The sequence below is a fragment of the Tricharina praecox genome (assembly GCF_024521635.1).
Source record: "Tricharina praecox strain CBS 144465 chromosome Unknown BZA05scaffold_6, whole genome shotgun sequence".
NCBI lineage: Eukaryota > Fungi > Ascomycota > Pezizomycetes > Pezizales > Pyronemataceae > Tricharina > Tricharina praecox.
This window is the reverse complement of record NW_026250408.1, coordinates 195,219-220,015: the sequence shown is the minus strand read 5'-3', so window position 1 is coordinate 220,015 and position 24,797 is coordinate 195,219. Positions and strand designations below refer to the sequence as shown.

Sequence of the window (24,797 nt, the reverse complement as noted above, 5' to 3'; positions counted from 1 at the left end):
GCTCCGTTCTGGCGGGTTTCATGAACTTCGTCGTTGTTCCAGTCCGTCGTGGGGTGGCACCCACCATGTGGCGAAGTGGTGGAGGAGCTGTCGGCAAGAGGAGGAAGTAAACTTTGGCCAGGCTTTAGGATGTTTGCTTGGTGTACCACTATGTAAATTCATCTACAGTCGCTTCCACACGGCTCCCCTAACTTTGTTGGCTCGGACGGATCCGTCCTAAATTACTATTCCAGTCCATGAGTAACTACCAGTAGCTGCATCGGCACAAATCCGATCGGTTTGTGAGCAGCTAGCCATTGGCCGAATAGTTTCTATCCACGATTCTACTATGTACCTACAAGCATTCCCCCGAATGCCAACATGTCTGCATACGCTCGCCTCCACCACAACCAAAGATCCAAAAGCCCCACCATCCAATACGCCAGCTCACGTACCAATCCGCCATCAGGGACCGGGGTCCGGGGGTGGGCGTGATGGACGTGAACCTCACGCAGGTAACCGTGATAGAGATCATCCGGCATGCAGCCGGACGATCATCCGGCGATCATCCTCTGCTCCGTGAATCGCCCCCGGATCAACACCCGTCCGGGGGCGAATCGGCTGACGTACTCGTTGTAATTCCTGTACGAGTGGAGCTGGCTGGCTATTTGGCCGGTGCTTTGCAGTGACGCTGGCCGTGGTACCGGCACCGTACTGCGCAGATATTAGTACCGTGTGGTGTAAATCTTGCATCTGGGTAGAATGGGGACACACAGAGTGCTCAGCCTCCAGTGGACCTGTTGGCTTTCCGAAGCGCGACCTTCCACTACAGCCGTACTGGCGTCGGTCGTGCATCCCTGCTCGTGATCTTGTTCCTCCGCGTGCGCGGCTGTGCATGGCGTGTGGACGAATGATGATCATGTATTTCTTTCCGATGAGCGCCGGTAGTGTGCTGGTAGTGTGCTGGTGCTGGTGCTGGTTGGGTGGTTCGTTGAACTTTCTTGTTTTTTTGGTGGTGATGTTGGTATTAGAGTTGATGTTGGTGATGGTTAGTAACGTGACGGGTACCGCAGTACCGGGCCGCCGCTGCCATAGGTATCACCATCCCCGAGTTCACGAGTTCACTGACGCACAGCTCCCAGTAAAGAGGGTATATTAAGTACCTATCCATCCGTAGTATCCATCCGTATCTCCAACCTCAAGCTGCGAGTCGCTCAAAGAAATATAGAAACGAAAGATAAGATGTAAGGAAGTAAGTATGAACATAGAAGGTATCGTATCATCCACTCATCATCAAGCCAAACCAAACCAAACCAGTAAACAGACAACTCCTCGCCCTGCCCAAACCCACCTCAAACAAAACGAAACAAAACGAAATAAAAAACACGGCCGTAAAAACGCAACCCTCAAAGACAAAGACGATGCTGCCAGCACAAGGCAAAAACCAAAACCAAAAACCAAAAACCAAAAACAAAGTCGTAGAATTACCACACTGCCTCGACTCGACCAGAACTTAGAAGATCTTCTTCCACCAACTGCCTCCACCTCTCGCTCCCTCGCGACCTGTCATGTATCCCTCATGATCCGTCATATCCGCGGTGTATCCATACGTCTGCACCTTCCCCTCCTTCTTGCGTTTCCTGCGCTCGCGCTTCTCCTCCGCGTCTTCGTCAACGCGCTCCTTCTCCTTCTCCTTCTCTTTGCGGTTGGTCCCGGTCCCGCTTTGGTGGTGGTTGTGGTGATGGTGGTGGTGCTTGTCCTTCTTCTTCTCTTCACTCTTCTCCTTCTCCTTCTTCTCCTTCTTCTCCTCGCTCCGCTCCTTCTTATCTTCCGCGGGAGAACCAGTATCCGAGAGCTTTCGCGCCTCCTTCCGCATGCGCCGCCGCTCACGGCGAGCTTCGTCTTGAATCTCGATCGAGCTGCCACTGAACCTAACATCCTTCGAGGGGGATAAGCTAAGCCTGCGGCCCTGGGGGCGGCCCTGACCTCTCGTGATGCTGCGGTTCCTCCCGTCAGCGGCGGCGGCGATCTCAAGGCCGCCGCGCATCGACTTCGACCGGCGTTGCGGGTGGTGATCGGAGTGCGATGTCGCAGGAGTCTGGTAAGCGCTGCTCTCGCGATGGGCGGATGGTCGGCGGCGGGGATGGTTGTCGGACTGCGAGGTCTGGTAGCTGCCGTAGCTGCCGCTGCCGAAGCTCCCAACGAGGATCTCGGGCGCGGCCTTCTTCTCCTTGCGCCGCGCACGTCGCGCCTCGCGCTCCATCGCCTCGGGGGTGTACGGGTTCAGCTCCTGGATGCCGTTGGGTGTGTACCCGTTCGTCGAGATGCCCGCGGAATATCCGGCGCTCGCCACCTCCGCGCTGTCCTGGGAGTGCTGCGAACCAGAGTGCTGTAGCGACCCGTCGTTTCCCTCCTTCAGGGCGCGGCGGCGGCGTCGCTCGTCGCGTTTCGCCTCCTTTTCGTCGACTATCACCACTTCCGGGTTGGCAGGAATGGGACGGGACTTGCGGCGTTCCGTGCGCGGACGTGACTGACGTTCAGCCTCCTTGGCGCGTCGCTCAGCCTCTTTGGCAGCGTGAAGGCGCGCCTTCTCGTGTGCCGCCTTCTCCGCCTTCAGCTGTCTCCGCTCCATGCGGCGGCGTTCCTTAGCCGCCTCTTCCTCGTCGGCCAGCCTCTTCGCCTCCTTCTCGGCTTTCTTCTGGGCACGGCGTGCGCGACGCTCCTCTTCGGTTTCGACGGCGAATGGGAGCGAGACGGGCATAGCGGGACGGATGAAGCGCGCGGGAACGATAACGTCATTGCCATCGGCGTCTTTGAGGACGATGTGTTTGCTCGAAGACAATTTCTCCGATTTCGTCGCGGCGACGACGACATCAGCTATGCTGTGCTTCTTGCTCTTGCTGCTCTTGCCGCTCTTGCTCCGGTGCCGTCGGGGCTTGTCCTCGGGTGCCGGTGCCGATTCGGGTTCCGTCTCCAAGGGTGGAGCACCATATGCGAGCTCGCGGAGTTCGTCGTCGACGGTTGGCATAGGAGGGTCCGAGACATATTCGAAGTCTGTAAGCGCTGCAGCAGCAGTGTCTGCTTCACCAGGGCCGTCCAGAGCATCTAGGAACTGTGTTTCGTCTCCAACATCTTCGTGATCGGAGTCCTGGGCTGCCTCCTCGGATGCCAGTTGAGCTGCTGCCGCCGCCGCTGCTTCAGCCTCTGCCGCCGCCGCTGCTGCTGCCGCCGCCACTTCTGCCGCTGCTGCTGCCGCCTCAGCCTCTACCGCGGCAGCTACAGCGATACGGGCTTCCTCCTCGGCTGCCCGCTTGGCCTTCTTCTCCCTTCGCTTGCGCTCCTTCCGTTCACGGCGCGCATCCTCTTCCTGTCTCACCCTCGCTTCCTCTTCATCCTGCAGCCTCTGTTCCTCGAGCAGTCGGTCTTGTTCTTCCTGTCGTAGGCGCTCCTCTTCCAGCCTATGTGCCTCCTCCAGTTGCCACTGTGCTTCGCGCTGGCGTTCCAGCTCCTCTTGTTCCTCTCGCTCCTGACGCTCAGCCTCTTCGCGCTCGAGCCGTTCCGCCTCCTCTGCCTCCTCCTGTTCTCGCCGGCGTTGCTCCTCGATCTTCCTATCATCCTCCTCCTGCTGCCTCTGTTGCGTGAGAAGCTGCCACGGACTCATGAACTTACTAGCGAATCCGCGGGCGGCTGGCGCCGGAGCCGTCGCAGCTGTAGCTGACGTCGGCTCCTTAGCCTCGTCGATCTCGCCCTCCTGCTCAACCTCCACCTCCGGAAGAGCAGCGACCTCCGCAAGGACCTCGGCGGGCACTTCCGTCTCAGGCTCCGGTTCGGGCTGCTCCTCTACCGCCTTGCCTTTCATTTCCGTCCTCTTCTTTTTCCGCTCTTGCTTCTCCAGCTTGCGTCGTTCTTTGTCGGTCAATTTCTTTTCAGGCGCCGGGGGCGGAGGTGGTGCAAGCGCCACTTCCTCTTCCTCGGGGACTTCTTCAATGACCTCGGGTTCTCGCTCGTGCTCGTCGTCGGTGAGGAGGGGTGCGGCGACCACTGGTGTGGGAGGCATCAGGAACTGTAATGGGTTGAACATGCTGCGCGTAGCCTTCGGGGTAACTGGGGATGGTGCTGTAGGTAAGTTGTCTAACACGTCAGTCACTACCCCGAAGTGGTGAAGATACAAAACCATCATACCTTCGTTTCCAGGCTCCACACGCTCGTCATCATTACCCAGGTCGAATGCCAGCCCACCTTCCGGAATTGGCTCTGCCTCAACGATCTCCGAGCCGGACGCGTGCTCCGTATCAAAGAACTCATCATCATTCTCCTCTTCGTATTCTAGTTCGGGTATTGGGGAGGGCTCGCGTGGCGGGGGCGGGTGAGCATGAGGGTGAGCCGGTGTTGGCGTAGCACCCCGCGAGGAAGCCTCCTTCTTCCGTTTGTTCACTTCTTTGTTCAGCTTCCATAACTCACGCAGTCCCATCGCCCGGACAGGTTTGCCGTTGCCGTCGGCCGCTTTCGAGCCGGACGACGTGCTTCTGACTGACTGTGGCCTGGAGGAGAAGGCGGGAAGTGGTTTTGGCTGCTCACCTTCACTCTCAGCTTCAATTTCTTCAACATCATCATCATCGTCACCAACAATCGCTCCGCCAAGTTCTTCCTCAGCCGCCACAGGCACCAGGTCCGGGATGATCTCTCGATCCCATTCCTCTGTGGGGAGTACGGCGCCCCCGTCGTCGTCCTCCTCGAAGTTATTGACGTCGCTGACTTCGGCATCGGGGACTTCCACAGCGGACGTCGGCTCCATTTCCAGTACTTCCGGTGGTGCCAGAATGGAAAGAGCAACATCAGCAGTGGGGTCCCCGTCCTCCGTCGTGACCGTCGGGGTATCAATCACCGCCTCCTGCGCCTCCTCGAAAGTCTCTACGACTTCCGGTGCAGGCATTTCTTCCCATTCAACCGTGGCGGGAGCGTCTTCAACAGGGAGGGTGGAGGGGGTTTCATCTGATTCGGGTTCAGGGCTAACCTTCATTGCTTCCACAACCTTCGCAGCCAACTCCTTTTCCCGTCGTTCCTTCTTCTCACGACGCTGTTGTTTCTCTGTCTCTGCGCGCTCGTGGGCTTCCTTCTCTTCTTGCTCTCGTAGTGCAGCCGCTGCGATTTCCTTCTCTCGGCGTCGTTCTTCTCGACGTTGTTCCTTAGATTTCGCTTCGCGCTCTCGCTCTTGATTCTCGAGCTCCTCGCGTTCCCGTACTTCCTGTTCCCATGCTTCCCGTTCCTCTCGCTCTCGCTGTTCAGCCGCTGCGATTTCCTTCTCCCAACGCCGGTCTTCACGACGTTGCTCCTTGGTTTTCGTTTCCCGCTCTTCCCGTTCTCGTGCTTCCCTTTCCTCCTGTTCGCGCTGTTCCGCAGCCGCAGCCGCCGCCGCTTCCTTCTCGCGGCGCCGTTCTTCCCGTCGCTGCAGTTTTTCAGCCTCTTCGCGCTCCTGCACCTCGCGTTCCTCCTGTTCGCGCTGCGCCGCGGCGGCAGCAACAGCAACAGCTTCCTTCTCCCTGCGTTTCTCCTCGCGGCGCAGTTCCTTGGCCTCGCGCTCGTGCTCCGCGATCTCCTTCTCCTCCTGTTCGCGAAGTTTCCGTTCCCTCTCCTCGCGTTCGCGACGATCCTTGACCCTCTCGCCGCGCTCAGTCTCGCCGCGCTCCCGCTCCCGCTGCTTCTCGAGCTCCTTCTCCTTCTTGCCCTTTTTGGATTTCGGACCCATGATGGAGGCGAGGAGGCCGGGCTCTTCCTTCTTCTTCTCGGACTTCTTAGAGATCTTCTCTCGCTTCGAATCCACGGGCTCGGGTGCAGGCGCGGGCGCGGGCGCGAATATTTCCGGTTCAGGCTCCGGCCCCGGCGCCGCCTCGACTTCGACAACTTCCGCTTCGGCGGTTTCGAAGGTGGCCTCTACCTCCTCGACAACAGGATCCACCTCGATGACTTCTGCCGCGGGTTCAAATTCGGGTTCGGGGTCTTCTTCGGCGGGCGCGGCCTCTACTTCTGGCTCGACTGGAGGAGAGGGTGGTGGTGGTGGAGGAGGCGGGGCTGGTGCAGGTGCGACCGCAGCCTTGCCAGCCTTTCCAGCAAGCCTGTCATTCTTGACCTTCTTCAGCCTTGCCTTCGCCTCGGCCAGGGGATTCAGGGGCGCGGCAGCCTTTGCCGTCTCCGCTTCCACGGCCTGCCTGGCAACCGACCGCAGCCTATTTCCCTTCAGGAGTGGGTTTCCCAGGGCAACCTCTTTCTCTTTCTCCTTCTTTGCGGCCTCCGCCTCGACGGCCTGCTTGGCGACGGATGCTAGTCTACCTTTGCCTTTGCCGAGTAGATTCGCTACGGGCGCGTACTCGAACTTGGTCGGCTGCGCGTAGGTGGGCACTGTCGGGGCGTATTCGAACTGCTTGACGTCGGCGTACCGGGGCTTATCTGGCACTGGCGCATAGCCTGGTGCAAGCTCGGCGTACTTCGCTTTGGGGATCTTGGCGTAGAAGCCGTTGTCGTCATCTTCGGCATCGTCGGGATCTTCCACGGTTTCGGGGACTACAGTTTCTTCCTCGACGGGAAGTGCGGGAGCAATCGCTTCGATGGAAGATCTCTCGGGAAGGTCGTCGGGATCAGCAGCGTCAAGGTACTCGTTCTCGGGTTCTGGATCGAGGTATCGGCTCAGTTGCTGCGGGGCAGGCGCTTTCGATTTGCTGAACCATCCGCCGACCCACGAGTTACTCTCCGCCTGTTTCCGTTCCTTTTCGGCGCGAGATGCGGCTGCTTGGAGGGCAAACGGGATGGGTGATGGAGCTGGTGAAGGAGCGGGAGCAACTTCCGGCTCAGGCTCTGGCCCTGGCTCCACGACTGGTTCGGGTTCAGGTTCAGCCTCTGGTTCTGGCTCTGGCTCTGGCTCGACCACGGGTTCGACGACGACAGGTTCGGGTTCGGGTTCCGGAAGAGGGTCGGGCTCTCTGATCTTTTTGCTCTTCTTGCCCTTTTCTTTCTTCTCCTTCTCCTTCTTTTCCTTCTCCCTCTCCTTCTTGCTTTTTTTCCCTTTTGGGGCAGCAGCCGCTTCCTCTCGTCTCCGCTCCTCTTCTTTGCGTTCTTCTGCGAGTCGTCGCCGCTCGGCTTCTTCGCGCTGTCGTTCTTCATCCTCGAGGTGCTCGCGCTCCAGCTGGTCTTCCTCTTCCTTCCTCTCTTGCTCGATGCGTTCTTGTTCGAGGCGTTCCTGTTCAATGAGTGCCTGTTCAAGGCGTTCCTGTTCGAGTCGTTCCCGTTTGAGGCGTTTCCGTTCAATGAGTGCCTGTTCGAGGCGCTCCTCATCGATGCGTTCCTGCTCAATGCGTTCCTGCTCCAAGCGTTCCTGCTCCAAGCGTTCCTGCTCCAAGCGTTCCTGCTCCAAGCGTTCCTGCTCCAAGCGTTCCTGCTCCAAGCGTTCCTGCTCCAAGCGTTCCTGCTCCAAGCGTTCCTGCTCCAAGCGTTCCTGCTCCAAGCGTTCCTGCTCCAAGCGTTCCTGCTCCAAGCGTTCCTGCTCCAAGCGCTCCTGCTCCAAACGTTCCTGCTCGAGGCGTTCCCGTTCGCGGTACTCCTCTTCTTCGCGCTTCGCCTGTTCCTGTCGCTGGAGCTCTTTCCGCTCAGCCGCGAGCCTTTCCTTCTCCCTCAACATCTGATTGAGCCTGTCGTCGTCATCGTCCGGATCCCTCGATGCCCACGCGTCCGTCGCGTCGTCCTCGTAGCCACCGCCGTAGTCGGGCGTTGCCAGGAACCCCGCGGTCTTGGGTTTGCCATTCGAATTCGCATTCGCGCCCCACGTATTATTCGCAGTCGGACGAAGTTGCGGTGGTGGATTAGTCTTCGGGGGAGGCGGTGCGGCTTTGGGCTTGGGCTTCTTCTTAGCAGCGAACAACCCCCACAGGCCACCGGCGCTCTGTTCCTCCTCCTTCTCTTCCCTAAGCCTTCGCTCCTCCTCTTCGCGCTTCCGTCGCGCGTCCTCAGCTTTCCGCCGCTCCTCGGCCGCGCGCAGTCGGATCTCTTCGCGCCGCCGGAGTTCCTCCTCTTTCCGTTTCGCTTCCGCCTCCTCCGCCAGACGTTGCGCTTCGGCAGCTTCCTTTTCAAGACGTTGTGCTTCGGCGGCGGCGGCGGCCTCCTCCTCGAGCCTCTTCGCCTCGGCCTCTTCCTCCTCCGCTTTCCGTCGTGCCTCCTCCTCCTCTTCCTCCTGCTTCTTCCTTGCCGCCTCCTCCTCCTTCCGGCGCTTCTCGTCGCCGCCGTCGCCGCCGTCACCGCCCGCACCCGCGCCACCAGGGCTCACGGGGCTATCATTCTTTCCGCCGCCACCACCGCCGCCACCGCTGCTAGGGGCTGTAGCCGCCTTCTTGCTGGTCGCGACGGGCTTCGTGTTCTTCTTCTTCTTGGGGGGCATGTGAGCTTTGACGCCGTAGAGGCCAGTGAAATCGATGTCGCAGTCGAGGTTCGGATTTACTGGCGCACGCGTCGTCGTTGTGGGGTGTTGCCGAGGCGTATACGGTGGAGGAGGAGCGACGAGAGCGACGAGAGCCGTTTCATAACTCGGGGGAGCAGGAGGAGGAGGGGCAGTCGGTGGGGTCGGTGGGGCGGCGCACGCTTCGTATGCAGGCGGAGGGGTGGTGGTGTGTGCGGGGCTGCCGCCGCCGTCACGTTCGAGGCACGATGATATCGTCAAGGACTCGCGCATGACCTACATACGTCCCCCCCACACAAGGCTCTTGTTAGCATCCGTCCATCCATCTATCGTCGTTTGCACCCACCACCGCAGCCAGGATCGCCAGGATCCGGCTAAACGGGGCGGTGCGGAGAAAACGAAACGAAACGAAGGAACCGCGCAAGACGCCTAGCACACTGCACTGCACTGTGCACCACACCACACCACCTTTTTTCTTTTTCTCCACCGTCCGAAAGCGGGGGGATGGGGGAAGAAAAGGGGTGTGTGATCTCAAGGTGTGGGATGTGCGGAACGAGTGCGGGGGAAAAGCGAGATAGATTCAGGTTCAGGTTCGGTTCGGGAGGCAAAGTTACCAGCAGCAATCTATCGCCACCGTCGGCGCACCAGCTGTTTCTGTTTCCGTCGCGAAGGAAAAAGCATTTTGCTTCCTGCTGTCGTCGTAGTCGTCGGAGAGAATTTGAAGTCTAATGAATGTGGGGTTAGTTTCCTTCGTGTATCGTACAGCGCCGCGCATGCAAATCGTGGGCACGTATGTGAGATGTATGTAGGTTGTGTATGCGAGGAATCTTGCGATCGCGAGCAGCGAGCGAGTTACCTCGGTCGCACCACTGCCGAGAAGAACATCGACATCGCAAAGTAGAGGAGGAGGAAAGGAAGCGCGCGCACCTCATCACCACCATCATCGCGACTCAGGCTTCGCGATTTGTAGTCGCCGCGCGGTAATGTCGTCATCGTCATCGTGTCGTCGTAAACGGGCGGCGCCACGATCGTCGTCGTAGTCGTCGGTATCGTCGCCAACAGTATTGTCGCCATCGAGGTCGCCATCGTCGTGTCGTGTCGCGCAACTAGCTGTCGTTCCTTCGTTCGGTCGGTCGTTCGCGGACTCGTGCTCACTTACCCATATGTACTATGCGTCCTGTGTCTGTCTGTTTGTCGGTGTGGTGGTCGCCTCGGTCTCGGTCGGTCGTGCGAGAGGAGGAGGGGTGGAGCTTCGAATGCGTCCGCTTCGCAAGGGGGAAAGCGACGCTGTTTTCTAGAACTAGAGCAGTAGTCAAACGCGAACCAGCCTAGAGAGGGTGAGTTGTTCTGTTCTGGCAAAGAAATTCCGACAGCTGCATGGAGTACACCGAGCTGGGGAGAGCACTGGACGATGCTGCGGGATGATGCACGAACAAAAACCGGAGGATGCTGGGCCCCTGGATGGATGGGAACTGGACGGGAACTGGAGATGTGTCTCCTGACGAAGGAAGCTCTCCCTTCCCTTCTCGCATCTCCCATCTCCTTCATCCATCCGCCGAAAGAAGAAGAAAAAGCACTCTGGAGTATGTAGAGTACGCACTCGTGAAATTACGCTCCTTCTCAACGCGTCGGCTTATCCGAGCTTGCAGGCACCTTTTCCTTTCCCTTTCCCGAGTTTCCTTCCTTCGCTGCAGCTGATGGATGGGATGATCCCCCCAACTGGCACCGGCTGACACCCCCCCTTGCGCTCGTGTTTGCGGGAGAACATAGTAGACGAGCCACCCACCCAAAGTGCCCACCCAGCGCCGAATAGAGGAAACAAGACACTCGCCGTGGGGTGTTTGCATGCGCCGGGCTATCTAGGTACTCCACACATGTCGATACTCTACGGTAGAGTAGAGTACGCAAGTAGTGAAGTAGGTACCGTGTGGGCCAGACCTGCCAGCCTGCCTGCCTGCATCATAGAGTACCGTAATAGTACCGTAGTGGGCATGTACTCTGCACACCTGCAACATGCACACATGCACGCAACCTCTGCAAGAAACTGCAGCAGAATGCCAGAGAACATCCTATCTCGCACGCAGAGACATTCCATCGCGGTGGCGACGGCGCGATTGGCCTCCTCCCATTCCTCCCACTCGGCGGCTGCAAGCTTGCATCGAAAAAATGGACGGAAAACTTGGAATCCGAGACATGGAGGATAGTCGGTTGGTTGGTCGGGTGATTGGCTGCGGAGGCGGGGAGGAGGGGGGGGGGGGAGTTTTAGCTGAAACCAACGAGGTTGTGAGATAGATACCCAGTAGAGCACCGGTAGAGTAGAGTAAAACATTTGGGGGTGAAAAGATTAGGCGCGCGAACGGTGCGCATAGTTTACCTCATACCTGGATGTAGGTATATAATCCAGACTCCAGACTCCAGAGAGGGCAAAAGTCAGCGCAGTACGGTACGCAGAATAGTACTCGTAACTATGGTAGTAAATAGTAGAGTGGACTCTAGGGTGGATTATCCGGTGCGTACCGCTAGTTACCTGGTCAACGCCACTGTGCCCAGTGCCCCCGCAGGCCGCAGGCCACTTCGTCCCCCAGCAATTGGGTGGTTCGGTCCAATCACGCCCCATACCTTTCGCACTCGCCTCGAGTCTCGAGTCTTCTGCGCAGGCCCGCAGGGCCGCAGGGTGCAGGCCGCAGGTGCAAGGGAAATTATTGGGATGCCGTCGAGGCGATCGGCCAATAGAGGAATGGGCTGGGGTTTCCTGTTTCGGTTCGCCGTCGCGAGAAACACTCGCGGTTCCGAGGTGGGGAGAAGAGTGTTCCTGAGGTGCCGAATCTACTTTACGCGTGTTGAATCTATGAAATGGCGAGAGTTCTCCGCGTTGGGAAGCGGAGGTCAGTTAGTACATGAGGTACTCTGGGTAGGTGTGGAGGTATGGAGAAGGGAAGAAAGGCCACCCGTCGGGTACATACCATAGGTAGACACTGTAGGTATACGGCACTTTATTCTGCAGCTGCAAATATCAACTCCCACCGCTACGTACGTATTGTACTCTACCGTACCGTACCGCACTCGCCAATGAGGCCGTTGAGTATGTAGATAGTTATGAGATGTCCATCTCCATTGGCCGTCTATGTACCCACTATATTCCGCAGCGACAGTTAGCTGCAGGTCCGAGATTGACTGGGAGCGGTCTCACGTATTGCAAATAGAAGCAAACGGCGCGGCACCGTCCGATTTGTCGGCCGCCCGCTCATCAAACCGACGAGCGAAAGAATCTTTTTTTTTTGCCGAGATGAAGAGGCGAGATGTTCGGAGCGGGTCGGAACATCGGCCGTATATACGTGCAGCGACCCCGGATCAACTACCGGCTGGCCACGTTTGTCTCGCGATGGCATTGGTTGCTGCCGAAGCGCGGCGATCATGCTGCAGATCTGGAGGTGCACGGGCATTGGCGGGCGGTCGGGCGGCGGTGTGTACCTAGTCGGTTCGACGGTCGAGCGGTCGCACTTGCTTTTTCGTTTGAGAATCATCGCATTGGACCGTGATAGAGTAGATGCTATAGTAGAGCATGGCAGTCGAGGCCGCACTTTCGCATGCAACGTGCTCGAGCTTCGCCTGCAGAAAGTCACCTGCAGAAAAACATGTCATGTCGCTGAAGTGCCGCCGCCGCTGCCGCCGCCGAGCGCTGTAGCGGCGATGGGATAGGTAGCGATGCTCGAGAGGATACTGAGAGACCCAAAATGGGTGAGATACAAAAGCGTGATCAATTCAACCAGAATTCTCGGTCGATGATAGGTAATGATGTACACACAGGATGATGAGTGTGATGAGTGTGATGGACAAGAGACAAAGCGACAAACAGCAAGAACAGAAACAGTGCCAACAGAAAAAGTTCAACGTTCAACGATCCGCATCGGGTCTGCATCGCGTCCCACCTCCATAACGCACAGGTCCCACCAGGTCTCAATAAGGTCTCCTCTCTTCGGCGCCCGCCGACGACACCAAGCCGCCCCTACTCCCCCGTCCCTCAGTACCCACGTAGCCGAGACCGGTTCGATATCGATATGCATCGATAGACTCGGAGTAAACGCTCCCCACCCCCCCGACCAGATGGAACCGGTCCGGACCAGTCGCCGCACACAATCTCACTCGCATCGCCGCATCTCGGCCTGCACCGCGACGCATGTGGAAATTAAACCGTTTTAAAGTGGTACTCCGACCACTCACCGCGATAACCGGTATCGCGAATAGAATAGAGTAAATACAAGTGCCAGATGGCAAACTTCGGGCTCTTATCGTCTTGACTCTTCACGCTGGAGCTCGACTTCGAGCTCGCCGGCCTGGACGCAACTGAACTGCCGCACTAAGGATTCGGGCCGCCTCTGCTTCTGCTTCTGCTACTACACACTTCTGCGTATGTAGGTTATCTATGCCGTGCAGCGCACGCAATAATACATAGCCGTGTCGAGTGAGTAATCCAGACCAGACCAGTTCGGTGTTCTCCAGCTCCGCAGACGGCACAAGACACGGTTATCAGAGAAGCTATCAGAGAACGGACGAAAATGGGACGGACAGATAGGTAGGTGGTGCGGAGAAAGTTGAAACATGTGAATGTTTCCTTTTGGAAACGGATTCATCACGTTGTACATACGATGTACCTAAGGAGGTGATATCACCCATCTCCGGTAGCGAATATACCACCCTCCCCCATCCCCACCCCATCCCCGCCTCCAGGAGCCCGGGAAAAAAAGAAAAGAAAAAGAACCCTTATCAAGAGCTATCATCAGCTACAGCTACAGCTCGATACCGGCATTCTGGTCGGCATGTAAGGGCTCACCAGCTACATACTTACACTCCTCTACATACGGTACTCTAGCAAAGTCTACTCTGCATATGATTTCCGCGGGGGGGCGCGGAGTGGGGTGAAGATATTGCTTTTTCTTTTTCCATCTGCGGGGGGCGTGCGGGGCGTGCATCACGCAGTCTGCACAGTGGGCGATAAGCGCCGGGGCCGAGACGAATTCGCCGCCGCCGCCGGATACGAGGTTCGGATACGGGGTTCGGCATGTACGAACAGAGCAGAGGAGAGAAGAGAAGACCACCATGGCGATGTCAAGGACTTGCCCGGATCCGTGAGAATGTTGGGGGATTTGTAGATACTGCCGCTGCTGCTGAAACAAACGTGTCAGAAGTCGGGAATACCGCGCCATCTTCCAGTCCTGATTCATAGGTATTTCATCTTACCTCCTGTGTAGGGGGACCTGGGTTCCTCACCGTACGTTTTGCTTGCTGGCTTCTCTCGCCTCCACAGCCGGCGGCAGCGTAAGGCGTGTCACGTGACATATTTACCGAGTGATATCTAACCAGTGCTCCCTCCTTGCGTCACCACGCCAAAAACAAAAACCGTCACCACCCCTGATATTTGAAGGGTCGTTCTGCTGGCTGGTGAGGGGAACTCTCGACCCCTTTGAAGGAAAGCACTAGGGCTCCTTCTTTGTAACACACACTCTACTTACCTTCCTCCTTTCTCTTCCCATTCCTCTTCCTCTTCCTCTTCCTTACAATCACCACCACCACCGGCCTTGGGCAACAAAAAAGAAAAGAGCCATCCTCGCGCAGCTCCTAGGACCACCACACCACCAGCGCGGCACGGATCGGAAAGCCATACATGATCAACATTCGTCCATACGCCACATCTTGGTTTCAATACCTTGGCAGTGACAACGTGGGCTGATGCAAATTGGGAACCTGGGGACCAACTGGACACACCAACCGGACAACGCACGCGGCGGATACCAACGGACCCAGCAGCAGTCAGCAGTCAGGGAACTGTGTGGGGAGGGAGTGCGGACGTAAAGCAGGCCGCACAGCAGATCAGCAAACTCAATAAACTCAACAAACGGGATCACGTACCCGCGACCTCAGCAACCTCAGCAACCTCAGCAACCTCAGCACGACGGATCAACAAATGCAGCAGATATACTGGACCAGTACTGAGCAGCAACACGACTGGGTATCTGGATACCATCACGATCAATGGACGTATAGCAAAAATGCACCCTTTCATCACGCTGAGGTTTTCTATGCTCTGGTTATGGGGGGCGCGAGCGCACGCAGATATGCCGGCTTTCGGGGGAACGTATGTAGTAGACTGTAGCATCGTGTATAGAAACGATTCGGCCAAATGGCTGGTCACAAACATCGGGAGAAACAATTGCCTAAGCACGTAGCCTGCTGCGTTGGTAGCGCTTCGGCCGCTTTCACCCCACTATATTCCGTGGGAACGACGTCAGTCGGATCCTTGCCGTACGTTTTGCTTTCTCCCTTCCCTCGCCCCACAGCCGGCAGCGTAAAGCATGTCACGTGACAATTCCTACCGAGTGATATCTAACCAGTGCTCTCCGCCACGACGCCAAAAACAAAAAACTATCACCACCCCCGGCGGGTGGCTTGGAAACCCCAAGAGCTGAATACATAAGGCATTTACCCGGTTTTGAACCGGGGACTTTCCCTCAACTCCCCTCGTCGATTGCGTGGCCCTTGACCACTGGACCACGCGGGGTTTTTTCCGTTCTAGATACAGGAATTTGATGGTTATAAAGTGGTTGGTGCCAGCCCCCGCGAAGGAGAAGCCCCGGCGCCACAACGCTGTCTGCGTTTGAAACGAACAATAAAGACAGCACGCCTATCCATTGCAAATGCACCATTGCCGCATGTCTTGTAAATACCCTAGACCCAAGGCTATCCGTGCAAGCAACCCGTCACGACGGTCCACGAGCCGTAGGTACTCCACCTACTCGTATGCGTAACCCAAAGACAGACAGCTAGGCGCCCCATCATTCAGACTCGGGGAATTCTACCGTTGAGGTCTGCCGGATATGGATACTGGAAAGACAATAAAGGAAGGTGGCGGGTGCCAACTGCCCACTCCTACCTGCGCTGGACAGTAGGCACGGTGTATGTCCATTGATCGGCCACACCGCTCATCTGACCTGGTTCGTGCTCTGCATGCGATATCACTCGTTTTTCTGCAAGGAGTGGGATTTTCAAAGTCTGCGTGGCACCGCAGGAGTATTCGCTATCGCCATCGAGACCCGCATAACTCTTAGGATGGAAATTTGGCGGCCACCAAGTTCGATGGCTTATACCGAAGGTATGGGGTAGTTCCTTCTACTGGCTGGTACCTTGTACATAGCACAAAGAACAGCCATCGGGGAGAAGCCCAGACCGTTCAAGATGAAGGCAACCGGACGATGGAGGTTCACAATGTGGGTGTGAATGTGAGTGTGAACGACACTCACACTCACAGCCTTTGATCTTGTACGTACGCAAGTACTTATATAACGGAATGGCCCCGCAGCGCGCCGTGGCAGAAACTTCTGTCCTCCGTTGTTGATGTCACCCCTGAGCGACCCCGAGCGCCGCAGCGTGACCTTCACGCTCCAGCATCCGCGCAGCGCGCAGCACCTCCCAACAAAGCTCCAACGGGACCACCGCCAGCCCAGCGACCGAACGCTCTGCACCGCCCACCGGATCTTCAACAGCACGCTTCTGAGCTCGCTCTCCTCGCGCCTGCACTCACTATCAACCAACAAATCCGACCTCCTAGCCACCGCCCTCGCGCTCGCGCGCGCCCCCTCGCACCCCCCTCTCAGGGCCCGCGATATCGACGCCGCCGAGCGGCTGCTACACTACTACCGCGCGCTGCTGCACTCGCCCGACAGCTGCGACGGCTGCACGGTGGCGCGCGTGATCCGCAGCAACGAGGCGCTGTTTGCGCTCGTCGCCGGGGAGCTGCTGTGGCGGCGCGACCGTAGCGCCGTCGTTAACTGGCTGCCGATATGGATGGAGCGGATCGATCTCGTGGAGCGCAGGTGCTTCGTGGATGAGGCTGGGCTGGACGCGCATCGTGTCAGGAGGTTGTTGAGGACTTTGAAAGCGCGGGCGCCGCTGACGGCTCCCGGTGCGGTTCTTGACTGTGCGACTCCGCCGGACATGCGGGATGAGGCTGATCCCTTCGCTGATCCGCCCGCTCGCGGGAGGAGGAGACAGCAGGAGGAGGACGATAACCGCTTGCCGGCTGCGGCTCGCGCGGGCGCCGTTTCCACGTCGCCGGGACCGTTCGGTGATGCCGGTGGATACGCGTACAACACTTCCCACTCCAGCGGTACGTCCGGCCGTGGGTGGGGAGGCGCCGCTGGTCTCCCGGGTGGTACGACCTCGAACATACCAGCGAGCCAGTGGACGCAGAGCTCCGGGAGCGAGCGTCCTAGGCGCTCTCCACGCGAGGGTGAGTTTTTCTAGAGCCTCAATCGTGTGAAAAGTACGTATAGAGTCAGATTGCCTTCGTGTCATACATCGTGTCAGGCCACACGCGAATCCCAGAGAAAAGAGCTACCTCATGCATTTCCAAGCAGACTGTAGATTGTACAAAAAACGCAAGCCAACGAAAAATAGCCAAAAAAAAACCGTCCCTACAGATCCCGCACGTCCCATGTGGGATTGCCATCCTACTCCACCGGCGCCTCGGGCGGGTCCCACCTCATGACCGGCCCGCCGACGCCTGTGTTTTCCAGCACCATCTCGCCCACAACCCTGAACCCCAGCTTCTCGTACAAGTTCTTCCCATTCGGGCTGGCCTCGAGCATAGCGGGTACGCCCTCCTCGCGGGCCCTGTCCACGCCAGCACTGACAAGGATGGCGCCCACGCCGCGGCGCTGGAACGCAGGATCGACGCCGAGGTACTTGAGGTGCCATCTTGCGGGCGGTATCAACTCGTCTTTAGCACCGATGCGCGCAAACGCCCTATCGAACTCTGCGCGCACCTCGGGGGCCCCGGAGCGATCGTTCGGCGGGAAGATGCGCGCGAAAAGCGCGCGAAGACCAAACTCGACGTCTGTCAACCACTACATGAGATTCGGGCGCGCGCGCAGTGGTGGAGTGGGTGGGCACACACCGAGCAGCAGTCCGGCGCGGGGGTTGATATCCTTCCCGCCCAGCGTGCCATCGCGAACCCACACGCCTACACCGGCAACGCCGTTGTTGGACGACTCGTCGGCGGCGACAAGGATCAGCACGTTGCGCGTGCAGAACAGCGTCTGGAAGGTGCGCGCGAAGGAGGCGGTGAAGTCTTCGGGGAACTCGTTGCGGCGCGGGTGCAGCGCGGAGAAGAGCTGGTCGTCGTGGAAAGCGCGTGCGTAGACGCTGGCAAGCGTCGGGATGTCGGCGCGGACGGCGGCGCGGACGTGCATGGTCGCGGTGGATGTGTGGGTGCGGTTGTCACATCGGTCCTGGGAGGGCTGCGGCTTTATGGCTGCGTGGCCTCGCGTCCATGGACTGTTTGCGAGGAGGACTGGGAGGTGGCGTACGTGAGCTGGTGGGGTAGCTACCTATCTCCCAGTGCACTTGGGGGGGTATACGTACCTATGGGGGACGGAGGCTAGCCTCACTGGGGATGCTCGCGGGAGAGGGATTCATCTGATCTTGTCATAGCTGACGGAGAGAACCGCTGAGCTCGCGTGTGCGATCCTGGCTTTGATGGCGAGGGTTAGCGAACGCCCGCTTCTCGAGCGACATGCCATGCTGGGCAAGAGCGGGGCTCATCATTGTCCTCAATGGGTTAGCCGATGGACTAACAGGTGTCAGGGATGATGTCAGTAGGCTTAATCATGGGATATCACTCTCGGTTGCGATCAACTTGGTGGCTGGGTTGGTTTGTCAGGGTTGCAAAGACGCTGTTAGTGATGAGTAAATCTAGGGTAGAGAGTATAACTACTCGTATTGGAACCGACAATCAGCGGGAATAGGAACAGGAACCTCCTCGAAGTATGGATGAAGCAGATTTGATTCCGTGTCTGCTGGGGCCAGCGGCCAGCCCATGCCTACGGCATAAACCCGATTCCCTTCGATGCATATCCCGTAGAAGTGTTTGAATGATGTTAAAAGCTAGATCCATATTATTCTGATCAGAAACCATACGCGATGAGTCATAGTTCATGACCGCAGTTTTTTCATCTCCGCATTGAATGCGTCACTCGAGGATTAGTGTTCGGAATCGGTTGGCTCGAACCAAATCGCCAAGAGAGCACGTGAAAGAAGTCGTCTGGGCCGTGGACCCAGATCACAGACGTCACGACTAATAACAGAGTAACAGAAGGGCGGTGTCCCGACTCTGGACTCCAGAGCCGGGTGGATTTGTCGTGACCTGGAGATCCGAAACCTGGCGCGATGGCGTTAAAGTAATCATTCAGACGGGGCCATATTAAAAGGGTAGGAGAATGCGCTTCGATTGATGGTTTCCACATTGTAGCTTGCGCTCAGGCAACTGATATCCTCAGATTTGGACATAATGTCGGTATCACTCGCAGGTGCTTGGCCATCTCGTAGATGTAGAGATTCCGAATCAAGGGCCGCGGCCCGACTCTCCATCTTCGGTTCACGAAAACTTCCCGGACGCATACCCAAGGTGGTCGGACACAAGAGTACTAGTAAATACAGGTAACAGAAGTCCAAAACATTAACTCACTGGAAATCTCAGATGCGCTCTAACTTCACACGTGGAGACTGTTGCAAACCGTCCAAAGATCGCAGATCGCCGAGGCAGGCATTCATGTGATTCACCACCGATTGTTATGTCGAGTCCGCCCTGGATTCAAACTTGACCATATCCGTATGGTTTCTGTTCACCAGCAGCCGATGTTCCGACGACAAAAATAACCGAGCGGAATAACTGGGGACCATCATAGCCTTGTCCCATCTCGAGAAAACTTTCCAGATTCCGCCGACTGCATGACATCAGCGGTTGTAGTAACAACATCAGTCGAGGCATATATATGTGCGTGGTCACCTGCTTGACCGTCGCTGTTTCCATCGTCTCGTAGAAGGTGATAATTTGATGTTTGAATTGCTCCCATACACGGCAAAGATCCTCCTTCTGGGTGACGAGAAAGTCCGAGCCTTCCCTCAGCTGCGCGAGGAAGGTCGCCTTTTGCCCGCCTGGACCCGAGTCGGCCGAGTCAGCCTCCACCATCTCGTGTAATTCGTCGACTCGAAGTCCTAAGTGTGGCGTTCCGAAAAGGAATGTCCCTTGAGTTGCGTCCAGGATAGACCTGTGAAGAGGATTGCGATGGGAATCGGCCAATGCCTGGAAGTGGCATAAATACGGTCAGAAGAGCAGGAGTATTTAGAGCCGGGAGGGTGGCAGATGGATTCTAGCCATTCTTGTTGTCCAAGATCAACAAATGTCAAGATCCCCGTGCTCCCGTATGGATGTACCTGTAAAATTAAAATACCCCCAAGGCTGTGCCCTATAAATATGATCGGCCGGTCCTAATTGTAACAACAATCACGTATGTACGTCAACCAGCGCGCACCTTGGCTATCGAAGTCAGCTATTGTAAACATACATCACGTACTTTTGCATCGCCTCTAGAATTCTTGAGCTGTTGGATGAAGTGACTTCTGTAGTCGACCATTTTCATGGAGGACTCGCGAGTTCCGAGACTGCTATCGTAGCCGTAGGTCATGATCCTGATGTTCTTGACGTCTAGCGGCAAGAAGTCTGTTAGCCACATACGGCGAGTTTTGCGGCTGCGCCAGGAATCAAACGCATGGCCGGCGAGACCGGTCACTGCGACTACGCTAAGAGACGCCCAATGTTAGTTACGTCAATCATTCTAACGGCGGCGGCGAGGAAAGGTGCACCAACTCGGCGATAATGTTGTCGCTCGGGACGTTCAACGGTGTCAAGTCGTCGAAATGGCAGTCGATGACAAGATCCACTTCTGCCCTCCTAGCCGTTTTGGGAATCCGCTCGTATCTAGTTTCCTTGCCGTCAAAGTCGAGAAAGTATTCGGTGAAGGTGCGAAAATTCAGCAACGCGGTCTGATCCAAGTCGCAACACGTAGGGTAGAGTGATAGTTCGTAGTCTTGGTCGCTCAAAGACCCATCGATAGCTTGAAGGGCAGCACGCAAGTCACTATCGCTCCAATCTCGTGGGACGGCAGATATCCGAAAACACTTCGGCGCCGCACCCGCGATCCGATCGATGATACGTGCCTTGGTCGCGGTGGCTGAAATTTCCGAATTATGACACTCGATAGGAGGCACTTCTACCGTATACGTACAGGCGGGATCACGAGGCTCCGGTGACCTCGACGTTTGGTTCGGATTTCGAGGACTTCTTCGACGTCTAGACAATGTGTTTATGGGAATAGACGAGGCGTCCGGCGCCTCTTCGGTTTCGGCCAAGGATGAAGATAATCTCTACGGACTTCAAGGTCATCGCTTGGTCGCTTAGGCATCGCCGATAGAAGCGACTGTGACGTAACTAGGCGAAGCCCCTGGTATTTCTAAGGTTCGCGTTTTGGGTCGCGTCGTGGAATCGAAACGTTTCGTGGCGACGGCTACTGAAGGTGAGGGACAGAAAGCGGGGATACTCCAGAAGGCCAGACCACGAGGCTCTGCTACTTCACTGGAGGCCGACCTCGCATGGGATTCCGTAATGCAGAATTTCCGAACGTGGAGATGTGACACGAAATGTAACACAGCTGGTTGGACTATGCACAACTAGGTGGATATTTGTTTTCACGTACTTGCAAATGCCACAACGGAAAATATAAAAGAAATAAAGACACACAAAACGGGGTTGGATTTTATAGTGTCGGTATGATGAATCTGCAGCCAGCTTGTTACTAGAATCGAGTCGGATGAGACTAGGTATTAGAAAAGGCAGATGACCGATTACCCCCATTAGGTCGATGGGGGCACAGTTGAAGTGTGGGGCACGCGCGACAAGCTTACTGACACCCCGAGAGAGAGATACAGCAATGAAATATCACTCGTGCGCGCCTAGACTATCTCATGGGATCTCGGCTTCCACAAGGCCCAGCTGGTTTAATTCGTCGGATGTAGGCGTCTAGAGAGGAGCGAATTGCCGCAGCATTCGGTGATGGCCCCCACCGACGGTTTGGGCTGGTTATCCATATCCGCTCTGTCTCGATGCCCGAGCTACCTATAGGGACCAAGATGTAAGGAAAACTCGGGTAGACTTTGTCCTTTGAAATGGACACATCGACGTCTAGGGAGCTCCATGACAGATAACCGAAACCCAAACCTAATACTGGTACATGTAGGTAAATCAAACAGCCTCCGGAAAGTTTAAACCAAAGAAGAACACCCCAAACTCCCCCAAAAGCTTACCAAAACCTGTAGTAGCACCGGAGAGCTCAAAGCAACGCCGCTCGAAGCTTTGATCCTAATCGAACACACCCGCGACACTCGGAACCTTGCCCATCCTGTTTCGAACCTATTCTTTTTGCACAGCCATAGCCAAATATCACCTGCCAGGCAATCCCATTACTTGCCGATCTTATGTACATGAAGCTTCTGAGAACGTGGATGCGGCAATCGATGGGTTTTCTGAATCCAAGATATGATGCTTCCGGCGGTTGAGTTTTGGCGTGAGCCTTCAAAAAAAGGTGGACTAAACGCGATGTACGAAGGTGAAATATTCGCCGGATGCGAGTACGAGCGACGGATGGTACGATGCGGATAAAGATATCGTATTAGTGGCGATTCCGGTGGTGATGGTGATGAAAGGCTTCTTGCTTTCGGTTCGGTGTATACTAGTTGAAGCGATAACGGCTCGCGCATGCGTTCTAGGAAGAAGGTGGGGGAATTGTAGCTAGTTAGAGTGATGCTCCCGCTAGTTGGAGTGGTGCTCCACGTGGGCCGCGGATCTCGATGCCCAGCAGCAGCTCGGACAATAGGGTCTCGGGCAGTGAGTAACGCAACCGTAGGCTCATGTTCGTTTTCCACGGCACACAGCACCGCTGTTTTGCGATCTAGGTCCACCGCTCCGGGATTTGCTCCTCGATCGAGGAGCACCTGGACCGTTTCAGCGTGACTACCCTTGGCAGCCCAATGTAGCGCGGTCTCGTTGAAAGGGCTTCTGGCCTCGATATCGGCTCTCCGGTCGAGCAGTAACTGTACCGTGGCGGCATGCCCCTCATGAGCAGCCCAATGTAGTGCCGTATGCTTAAATTCGGTGGCTTCGATGTTGGCGCCTTAGTCGAGGAGCAACCGAACTGTGGATTTGTATCCATAAAGGGCAGCCAGAGGAAGCGCACTATGCATATTGCCATCTTCAATCACCTCGATTTTCGCTCCTCGTTCGAGGAGTAGCTGGACCGTGGCATCGTGTCCATTCAGGGCGGCCCACTGTAGTGCTGTACGGAGTTTCCAGGCGTCAGTTGACGTACAAGCGCGGGAACAAGTGCGGAGACATCTTCGAAACCAGGAAAGCCTTCTACCTCTTGCATATGTGCTCCTAGGCAGCTCCGCACATAGTTTATGAGCGGTCGACTGTCCAAATGTCGGACATAAGCCTCAAATTTGTCCGTCTTCCAAGTCTCAGCTGAAGCTTCCCTTGGTGCCTTGTATGCGGCGTAGAGAATGAGATAGCGTATACAGATAGTGACCAGCTAGATATGGGCATCTTTCGCGTTTTTCGTGAATCGTGATGTCACCATGGAGTCGTTAGGCCGGAGGAGAAACTCACGGGCGGTTTGGTGCATGACTTGAACCCTGGCTTTTACCGAGAGTGTCAGTCGGGCTCTGGGAATGGACATTTGAATCTCAAGGTATTTACTTATGTACATACCATCACGTCCCTGGATTTCTAGGAAGTTACGGCCGCAATGTATCACTCGTTTTTCGATTCCCATGATCATGCGGTCCTGAAAGGAGTTCTCGGTGACATCGGCAAACGGACCATCAGGAACAGCAAGTGCATGTTGGAGTTCGGCCACTGTAGGTGACTGGCGGCCAAAGAGTATAAAGCGGAACATCTTGATGCCATGCGCAATATCCCGTTCTGTACCGCTGTCCAACTGTTTGAGCATCCGGTTATAGAGACCTTCTAGCTCTGTCGGCAGACTTTCCAAGAAACCAAAGATTTGCGCTTTGAAGCAACCGGTTTCCGAGTATCTGAGCAGTTCTTCTTTGACTAGGCGAACCCACAGAAATACTCCTTGCGAGTGATCGACTATGTATTCCGTCGCGTTTTGAAGGATATCGTCCGAGAATCCAAGCTTTGGGCCAAGAAATAAGCCCACACAGTTGACTATGTCGGGTTTGTTCATTTCTTGCATCTATATGACTTCGGGTGAATTGATGCACCGGTCGAGCTCCGCAATTGGTCGACTTGCGAAAACCACCTTTACGGTGCAGCATTTCTTGGAACAAAGGTCAAAAAAACGTCGAGAATAGCACGACGGTCAGCTTCGTCAGACTTATCGACCGCATCGATGATAAAGTAAAGCCGTCCTGTCCTGGGGTGATCACCCAACGAGAGCAAAACTCGCTTCAAAGACTCGTAAGGACATTCCGCGCAGTCTTCTCGGCCTCGCTCTCTCATCATGTCACGGTACAGTCGGTACTCTCGCTGAAAGTGGTAGAAAAAGAACTCATTTTGACTGAGGACATCGTAAAGAATTGATCGAAGCATGTTGTGGTGACTCTTCTGGAGCTCGCCTTCCCTGAAGCTGTAGAAGAAAGAGGCGATAGTTGCTGAACGCGCGTCGGGTTCCAGTTCAAGGATATTGTCTTTGAAATATTTGACAAGAGTGCTTTTTCCGCTCCCAGGTTTCCCTCCGATATATAAGAGGCTGGAGCTTTCCGATGCGGATCAATTCCGGTACCGGTGGTGAGCCCATAACCATTGCAACGAGCCTCGATGCTCCCTTGATATTTTGCTGTAACGAGTGTTATCGAAGCGAAGAGCATTGAGACAGTCTGCATATCTGGAATTAGAATATATGATGCGGGGATCCCGGAGTGTGTGATCGGACCTTTTCGTTCCTTTTCGTACTCAATACAACGAACTGACACCCCCTCCAGAGAAAGCTTAACTCCGACCTGTGGCCCGCTTGTAAGCAGAAGCCTGACTTCCAACTTTCCCTCCTGCAGCCCGGCGATGAACGAAGCAATCTCTTCCATGAACCGCACCCATTCCCCTTCGCCGGATTGCGGCACTGACATGTAGATGCCGTCGACGATGAGACATAGATCGACTGGATGTACGGTCTTCAACGCGGATACTAGTGCTTGAATTTGTTCGTGGTCTTTTGCGACATTAAGCAGTTTTGATATGTGATCGAGACCTCTGTCACTTTGCTTCCAATCAGAAATGCGAAAAAATCCTCAGCATAATTATTTCGATAATAGTACTACAAATTAACGGGGCGCATTCTTTTTCTACATCACTTTCTGTCATGTTGCCTTGTCTTCGTTGCGTCGACGCGTAAGATGCACAATGTTTTTTCTGCAGCTTTGCTGTGGCTAGCGAGGGTATCGCGTAACGACGAGGGGATCGAGTACCTTT

General features: G+C 56.1%; 5 protein-coding genes across 5 annotated transcripts; 1 reads left to right on the top strand and 4 right to left on the bottom strand.

Moving 5' to 3' along the window:
• The first annotated feature begins 3,155 nt into the window (after window positions 1–3,155).
• Window positions 3,156–4,417, top strand: BZA05DRAFT_390774 (uncharacterized protein). Its single transcript, XM_051482918.1, has 2 exons — window positions 3,156–4,095; window positions 4,162–4,417. The coding sequence occupies exons 1-2, from the start codon at window positions 3,639–3,641 to the stop codon at window positions 4,347–4,349; spliced, it is 645 nt and encodes a 214-aa protein (XP_051341489.1). The 5' UTR covers window positions 3,156–3,638; the 3' UTR covers window positions 4,350–4,417.
• Window positions 4,418–16,923: 12,506 nt separating this feature from the next.
• Window positions 16,924–17,664, bottom strand: BZA05DRAFT_442845 (acyl-CoA N-acyltransferase; the record flags this gene model as incomplete). Its single annotated transcript, XM_051486800.1, has 2 exons — window positions 16,924–17,309; window positions 17,370–17,664. 2 exons carry the CDS (start codon window positions 17,662–17,664, stop codon window positions 16,924–16,926), a joined length of 681 nt encoding a protein of 226 aa, XP_051341488.1.
• A 1,804-nt stretch (window positions 17,665–19,468) lies between these two features.
• BZA05DRAFT_333783 (uncharacterized protein) lies at window positions 19,469–20,428 on the bottom strand (the record flags this gene model as incomplete). The annotated part of the gene is made up of 3 exons (XM_051480700.1): window positions 19,469–19,741; window positions 19,828–20,053; window positions 20,121–20,428. Coding segments are annotated over 3 exons (807 nt in total), but the record flags the coding sequence as incomplete, so codon positions are not given.
• A 1,829-nt stretch (window positions 20,429–22,257) lies between these two features.
• BZA05DRAFT_416775 (uncharacterized protein) lies at window positions 22,258–23,262 on the bottom strand (the record flags this gene model as incomplete). Its single annotated transcript, XM_051485426.1, has 4 exons — window positions 22,258–22,500; window positions 22,675–22,742; window positions 22,974–23,003; window positions 23,076–23,262. 4 exons carry the CDS (start codon window positions 23,260–23,262, stop codon window positions 22,258–22,260), a joined length of 528 nt encoding a protein of 175 aa, XP_051341486.1.
• A 371-nt stretch (window positions 23,263–23,633) lies between these two features.
• BZA05DRAFT_334047 (uncharacterized protein) lies at window positions 23,634–24,080 on the bottom strand (the record flags this gene model as incomplete). Its single annotated transcript, XM_051480714.1, has 1 exon — window positions 23,634–24,080. A coding segment is annotated over one exon (447 nt), but the record flags the coding sequence as incomplete, so codon positions are not given.
• Window positions 24,081–24,797: the final 717 nt, after the last annotated feature.